At 42.0% G+C, this 7,802-nt stretch overlaps 1 protein-coding gene across 1 annotated transcript; it reads right to left on the reverse strand.

Annotated features, from left to right (window-relative positions):
* Positions 1–1,680: 1,680 nt before the first annotated feature.
* Positions 1,681–6,973, reverse strand: CCDC173 (coiled-coil domain containing 173; the record flags this gene model as incomplete). Its single annotated transcript, XM_008946110.1, has 8 exons — positions 1,681–1,855; positions 2,340–2,504; positions 2,822–3,014; positions 3,839–3,978; positions 4,965–5,121; positions 6,049–6,251; positions 6,346–6,519; positions 6,783–6,973. Coding segments are annotated over 8 exons (1,398 nt in total), but the record flags the coding sequence as incomplete, so codon positions are not given.
* Positions 6,974–7,802: the final 829 nt, after the last annotated feature.

Raw genomic sequence — 7,802 nt, forward strand, 5'->3', positions numbered from 1 at the left:
GTGGCCGGCGGTTCGGCCTGGCCCAGCGTCCTACCTGTAACCTGTCCGCAGCCGGGGCGGCTGCAAACTCGCCTTTCTCCTTTGGCTAGCCGTAAGAGGTGGCCCCAGGGGCTTATTCCCTGGGGGAGGGCCCTTGGCGGCCCTGGGAGGTGGATGAGGTCAGTCCTCCTCTTTCTAAAAGTTGTCCCCTTGCCCTACCTGGAAAAGACTCCTCAAGGATGAGAGTGCTGCTCTCAGGAAGGAGTACATCCCTCTTACATGCTTGGCCCTCAGTGTGCAGGAGGCACCTTGCCTTTAGGCCCTCATGCCTTGCTCAGTTTTGTGCTTTCTTAAAGCTATTTGCTATCAGAAGCTAGGCTCTGAAACTTGAAGGCACACAAAAGACTCGTTTTCCAGATGAAAATATTGGTAAGCATCCTTTATCTAAAACTCTTGGATTTATTTTTTTTTTAAATTCACATAATTTTCTAGTTTAGCCAATGGAGTTGGGCAGCTGTGGGGCTGGAACAGAAACAAACTTTGTTAATGCAACAAAGCAAAGCTTCAAGTTTCTTGGACTTAGTTTCCAGAGGACCCCAGAATAGGATGATACCCACCCCAGGCTGCTGGTGGAGGAAGTCATTATAGGCAGCCCTAACTATGTCTGAGGCAGGAAAATGATGGTAAAATTTCAGCAAAGAAACTAAGCCTAAGGAATGAAATGTGCGCGTGACTTGGGTGTTGGAGAATGTCAGCTGAAGAATCTGAGGAATAATTTTAGATCATGATCTACTTAGTACAGATTAGATCATTGTTAGTCTTTTTGAAAGAACAATCCAACTATGTTGTCTCTTTTTGTAGTAGCTATATCGGGAACTATTTGCATCCTAGATGCCCTTTTCAAGGCTGTAATCAAATCACATTCGTATTTTCATGTAGCTATAGCATGATGTTTCTTTTACAAAGGTAGTTGCAAAATGCTGTAAAACCTGCAGTGCCATAAATATTCTAGCTTTCACATGGATTAGGTTGGGTTTGCTTCCCCTGTAGATTCTGTAAAGGGTTTGGGGTGGTTTTTTTGCTTGGTTTTGTTTTTTTTTTTTCCCCTATTGTGGAGTATACTTAACTGGAAGTAGGCTAGTGAAAAGTGTGACATTTGCACTGGTAATTCATATCCCAGGCCTAAAAAACCTGGGAGGCTGACTTTTGTTATTCATTGTTCTTAAAAAAAGAAAAAAAAAACACAAATGACACAACAAAAAAAAACCAGTAATAGTTAACTTTTGACTGGAATGGGTTACATTGATGGTTAATTATATCTCATGCATTGCTGTCTCAAATTTATTAAATTAGCTTTCATGAAATACAACCTGGGGATTTTTGAGAATATAATCAACCAGTTCTCTGACAATCTTTTTTTTTTTTTTCCAAATGGACTTTCAGATTTGTAGTACATGTTTGATCTAGATCATTTACAGTTTAATTCTGCCATTAAGGTTCAAAAGATATTTTTTTTAACTACATTAAAACTGCTTCTGCCTTTCCTTGCTGGATAGTCTCAATGTCATTGCAAGTTTTTAACTTCTTGAGCAGTAGTAAAGCTACAAGGTAACTGGGTCCCAGCACAATCCTGTGCTTGGAAACTAGTGTTTATTCCTTATGTTCCCCTGGAAAACAGCCCATGTCCAAGTCCTGTTGCACCTTTGGACGCTTTGAGAAGAGGATAAAGATGATGTGTAGTCTTGGACTCTGCTTCAATTACTTGCTTTGCATAGCTCTGAAATTCATGCTCCTTACAAAGTGCAATGGCCTCTGTCTGAGCATCGTAGTCTAAGTCTGCTTGCTTTTCCTGCTGTTTTTTTGCCTGCTTTTCAGCCTGATAAGGAAAAGGGAATTAAAAAGATTAGTATTTCTTTCACACTATAACTATCCCTTAAAACTTAGAGAGGGTAAAAGCTTACAGGGTATCTGCACTGATGTTAGTTGATACTTGACAAATATCCCTCCCCACTTCTCTCCCCTGCCTTATCCTCCCCAAAAAGGGTACGTTGTGTAGCTGAGTGAACATCAGCATTAGCTGCTGCTTCTTGATGACCTGCCCAGAAGATACTAGAGGGCAGCAGTAGCGTGTGATGGCACAGGACAGGATATGATGTCTTTGCAAACCAGCCTTGACTAGGACCACTGCTCTGAGAGGAGGCTGATCCCCAGCACCAGCATATGCAGAGCATATGTGATGTAAAAAGAACAAAACCAGCAAATTAAAAGCCTCAAACAAAACAGTTAGTTTTTTTTGGACTAGTGCTGTTGGTTTAGATGTGTTTCTGAAGGGGCTGACATGGCACAGCTCTTCTATTTACCATTTGCTGGATATGAATTTTCTGTACTTCTATGTTTGCATCACGCTGTCGTTGTTTCTTGGCTTTTTCCATTTCCAGGTAGATGCGGTGTTCTTCCATTAATGCATGGTATTCTTTTTTACCCTCTGCTTTTTCATCTCTCTCCTTTTCCGCTTTCATCTTCATCTGTAGTTTACAAAATACAGCAAAAAAGTTAACCAAGGAGCTAGCCTGGTAAGCTGGAAGTCGTCTCTTTTGGAAGAAGCAGCCCTGTATCATATCAGTGCTCTGGTAAGCACAATCATTGTGGCCGGCCAGTGTCCAAGCCCAGGGCTTTCAGATGTGTGCCCAACATGGAAGTGGGAGAGGGGAAGAGGACCTCATGAAACCTGTCAGCAACCTGATGGAGCATGCTGATGCATGGCACCAGAGCCACCAGCTATGATCTTGGCTAGGCTCCTCGGTTAGAGGAGGCAGGAATAAAAACAGACTAGGTTTCTTACCACAGTGGCTGTGTGTTCACCAATAGATTCAATCACTGCCTTTTCTTTTGCTTCTTTCTCTTTGCGTTTTTTTTCTTGTTCAGCTTCTTTTCTTGCAATGTCTCTAGCAAGAAGATCATCTTCTCTCTTTAATGCCTCATTCATTTGTGCAGCTAATTGGCTAACGATTTTGTCCTGATGTTCCTGCATTAATCTGCAGAAGCACATGAGCTATTGTAACATACCAGGGAACACACCTGCGTCTACCTGAAGCATTACTGCTACCAAACTCAGCAATCCTGCTTCTAGTCTTCTCTTCTTTTGCCACACAAGCCAGCTCACCCACCTCCTTGATCTCCTTTTGTTCCTCCTGTGTTTTTGTTTTTTTTTTCTTAATTATCTGATTTAGCAAATAAATGTTCCCTGTATTCTTGTAACACTACTTTTCTTTTGCAATAATGACCTGGATCACTCGGTGAGTTGGGAGAAATGTTGGGAGTATTGGCCAGAAGAAGGAAGAGAAGGAATCTTTTAGATTGGCTCAATGGTATCATCCTGCTGTACCCTCAATGTTAAATTGATAAACCGTATTTCCTTAAAAATAACCCAATATCATTAATTAATATAGGTGCCGAATTAAAAAGTCACATTATTTTTCTTATTCTGACTTGGGGAAATACAGCTTATGCAAAAAAACCCCACCTTTAATTAAGGGTTTTAGTTGTCTTTACTTGTTGAGGAGGGTGGAGGCTTGGCAGGCCATATGGAAAATCAATGTTCCAAACACAGGGGTGTAGGGCTTCGCAGCTCCATAAGCCTTTGTACTTTGAAGGGTGGAGAGGTTGTTCCCCACACACCTGTTACTAAGGAACATGTGAAAGAATTTCCTTTTTCTCCTAAATTCCCTACTCTCCCTTTCAGTAGAATTAAATTTTTATAATAAGTGTGGTTTGTATTGTATCATCAGTCTGGATGATTTGAAAATGGCTACAGTATAATTTTTACTTTATTTACGTTTTATACTCTCTTTGTACCTACCTACGTATTTCAGCTTCTTTCTTTTTTATCAGCTCGGCAATAGTTTGTTTTGCTTTAAAATGAGCTTTAATCCGATCATCTTCTTCCATTTGTTTTTGTTCCTCTAGTGCTTTGATTATCTTCTGGTCACTTATATACTCCTGCATGGGCAAAATGGTCCTGATATCACAGATGAAGTTTAGAAAAATCTACATCTGGGGTAGCAGCTTAAAAGAATCTCTCTCCATTCTCTTTGTGTTTCTTTCAGAGAGAGAAGAGGAAAAGAATTCTCACAACTTCTACTTACTTCTGCCTCCCTGTTCAAACATGCACAAAGAGGAGACAGATATAAGTAAGGAGAAGGGCAGTTGAGCATCAGACAGCTGCTTCTCCAGCCCATTACACAAGCAAATTGCTGTGCAATGCAGTGGGCATCATCCCTTGCTCCCATACATGCACATGGGAGAGGAGGATGTTGGGAGGAATGGGACTCTGAAACCCTCACCAACACATACACAGATGGTGCTGCTTTTGGCCCACCTCATCCAAAACTGTCCCAGTCTAAGAGCTTAATCCACATCATAGCTGAAGAGAATCTTTCTGTACTTTTATGTAAAGAACCAACTATCTTTTGTAAGCTGTCCAGAGCTGTTCTGAGGCATTTCTAGTTTGTGGTTAGCAAGGTGCCTTTAAAGATGAAGAGAGAAGGCCTTCAAAACCTTTCCAATCCTAAAGGGAAAGTCAGGTTACAAAGATAATGTTATGTTTAGTCTCAGGCTACTGCCTCTTCCTAATAAAGATAAATGGGCTTAAAATGACGGGTATGTGGTACTTGAATCCAGTTCTCAAGTCAAGGAGAATATTCCTTGATATCTACAGGAGACTTTTTAATCACTGACCAGTCAAAGCATTAGGGATCACTGTTCCTTGAGACAGGAGGAGGGAACTGCCTCCAAGAGGCCTTTCTCAAAAGCACAGAAGGAAGATGTGGCCTGCAACTGGCAGGGTAGGCATGTGATCCAGTGCTACTGAAGCTGTGGGCAAACCTCCTGTTGCCAGTTGCATTTAGATACACGGATGCAATTGTTTCATTCCAGGCAGCCAGGGTGAACAAGCATTTTAAAGTCTCTGCTTTCCTGTTACTTACACGATACAGCCTCTGGCGTTCAAGTTTTTCCTCCTGTGCCTTTTCCATTCCTCTCTGAATTTCCAATTTGTACAGTTGGTTCAATCTCTGAATTTGTTCTCCTTCTCTTTTATCTTCTGTTTTGGCCAGATCTGCCTGATGCTTGTGCTCCTTTATTCTGAATTGGAAAAAGGAGTTGAATAAATGGGCTAGGGACTGCATGAAGTTACGAACTGGTAGAGGTTCTGCATAACCGTGGGTACCTTGCACTGAAGAATGTGATACTTTGAATTGAAAGTGGGTCGATAATCAGAGATGAAAAATAGCATAATTGTTTATAATGCTAGCCCTCAGACTTCTGACCAGAAATTAGGTACATGGTAATGCTCACAGTCTGCAGTCTAGTGGTAACAAGTTTTATCTGCATGACTCATTAGCACTTTTGCATTCATAATGGCCTATCTGCAGCATCCTCGATGAACAAGATTTCCTCAGTAAGTCCCACCATATTTATGCTTCTCCTTCCGGGCATGCAGGCAACAACTTAAGCTGGTAGTGTTCTATACTAAGTTCTCAAGGATTTATGTGTTGGACCTGGAATGTGAGACCAGACTTTGAACCCTTCCTCTGCCTCAGGGAATTTGATCCCTTCTGTCAAACCACCAGGGCCAGTCCTGTAACTACCACTGGGGACCCCTCCTTAAGATTACTGGAAGAGATGAGAGAACGAATGGGTGGTAGTGATGCACGCTCTGAAGTTTAGTTATGGGCAAATGGAAAATCTGGTTTAAACTCTTCCTTTTCTGGAACAAAAACTGAGTTAAAATACTCCTCCAGTAAGAACTTCTAAATAGTGACTTGATTAAAACCTATGGATGCCTGCAGGAGGTGGTTTTACATGCGGACTGTTGGCAACCAAAAGACACTGCATGTCACAGCTTTTCCTGTCGTGCAGGGCCTTTTGTGGCACTCTGGATTGTTCTTTTAAAGGTTTGCATTTGTGAATCAAATTATTGGTAGGTTTCTGTAAGAACCTTCTCGAATGTGGTTGTGAGAAGAGTGCTGAAGTAAACAGTAAAGTAGGTTACTTTTGCTTATTACTTACTGTTCCAGCTGGTCTCGGCGTAGTGCCTGTTGATTCATGTAACACTGATGTGCCTTTTCCCGCTCTCTCAGAATAGCTTCTTTACGTTTGTGTTCCTCATGTTCCTTTTCTTCATTCTTCTTCTTGTTAACAACTGACTTCAACTTTTTAAATTCAACTTGCGCATCTCTTTCTTTTAGGACCTCAGCAAGTAGAAGTGCACTCTGCAAGAGAACATTTGAAGTAATTTGTCTTTAAACACTTGTGAACATACATTCTGTACAATTTTAATTTAAAAATTATAAGCCGTCAACCAACATGTAACGCTTTCACTCTTGTGTTCTGATGGTATAGGTAGGTTTTTGCACGATCGATAGCCTCCTTCCGTTTTGCTGCTTGGAACTGTTCTTCTTCCAAATCAAGTAACTTTCTTTCTTCCTCTTCCCTTTCTTTGCGTAATTTTTTGGCTGTAAGTTTCCGTTGTGCTAGGCCCTGCAGTGCAGATAAAATTAGAAATCACATTTAAAGCCCACGGATTAAAAACATATAAACTGTTCAGAATGTTTGGGATTTTTTTAAAATTTGCATTTTAGTTTTAATTTAAAAAACTTAAAGGTTTGCTATTCAGTGTGCTTAAGTGAATTTTATTTGAAAGCAAACATTAAACAAAGGGAGCACAGCTACAAGTGTTACTGTGAGTGTTTCTGCTTGCAAGAAGATGAACCCCCTTGTTTCCAAATGTGTTGTGTACTTACCATAATGGTATTGGGCCAGCCTTTCACAGCATCTTTGGAGCGTAAGTGCATTTTCTCGCGTTCTCTCTTCTCAGCAAGGGTTCGGGCTGCTTCTCTAGTCATGCTGCCAAGATTGTCTTGAATCCTCTCCCATTCTGCTTTTGGCAACACAACTACCTGATGATCTACTTCATTTGGAAGAAAATACCCATCTAAAACATTATTTTTTTCCAAATCATGTGGTGCTGTGCAGAGGGAAGAAAAGATACTGATGTTACTTTGATATCAGAATATCCTGTATTCAGACCTGCATCAGGATTTCAGTTCTTGCATAGTAACAACACTGTTACTTCTAGTTTTTGTTCCTGTCCCCATCCTCATAGCCTAGAGCTAGAACAGGGTATCTGTGTGTGTAGTCTGAGTGCGGCCGGTGCCGTACTGGGGCGGTGGCCCTGGCTGACTGAGCTGCCTGGCCGTGTGGATGTGCAAGTCTGGCTTGTGGTAACCAGCAGTGCCCAGGCAGTGCACAGGTGTGATCCTGAGAGCAGTAGGGGCCAGTCAGAATTCCCAGAAGGAAAGGGAGAATATTCATAAAGCTGGTCTGCTGGCTGGCTGAGGGAGCAGGTTGGGCACCGGCTGTGCCTTGCCACCCTTGTCCTGGGCACTCATGGTATTTACTAAAACAGATCTGTTGTAGAGCAGTTTCTTGATTTGTTGGAAAGAGTAGCATTTCTGCGTTGTCTTAGGCTTACATACACGCATGCACATATAAATAGAGCTTTTCTAGGTGGTTGTGCAGTGCCCTTCAAACTGTCACTGTGGTTTTTGAGGGAAATGGCACTGTATGGAGTGGGGTCCTGTTAGAAAGTCCCCTTGTTCATCTGCTTGGCAGGAGAGGGACACGCCATGTCTAAAACACAAGGAGGCTTTCTCCTGTAACGATGCTGATGTCGAGGTCTGGTCCTCAGGTGCAGCCGCTAATCTGTTTGTTTAGGACGGGGACCAGGCTCGGTCTCCCCGTGCCCGAGGTGAAGTTCGCCT

The sequence above is a fragment of the Merops nubicus genome, unplaced genomic scaffold (genome assembly GCF_000691845.1).
Source record: "Merops nubicus isolate BGI_N331 unplaced genomic scaffold, ASM69184v1 scaffold25298, whole genome shotgun sequence".
Classification (NCBI taxonomy): Eukaryota; Metazoa; Chordata; class Aves; order Coraciiformes; family Meropidae; genus Merops; species Merops nubicus.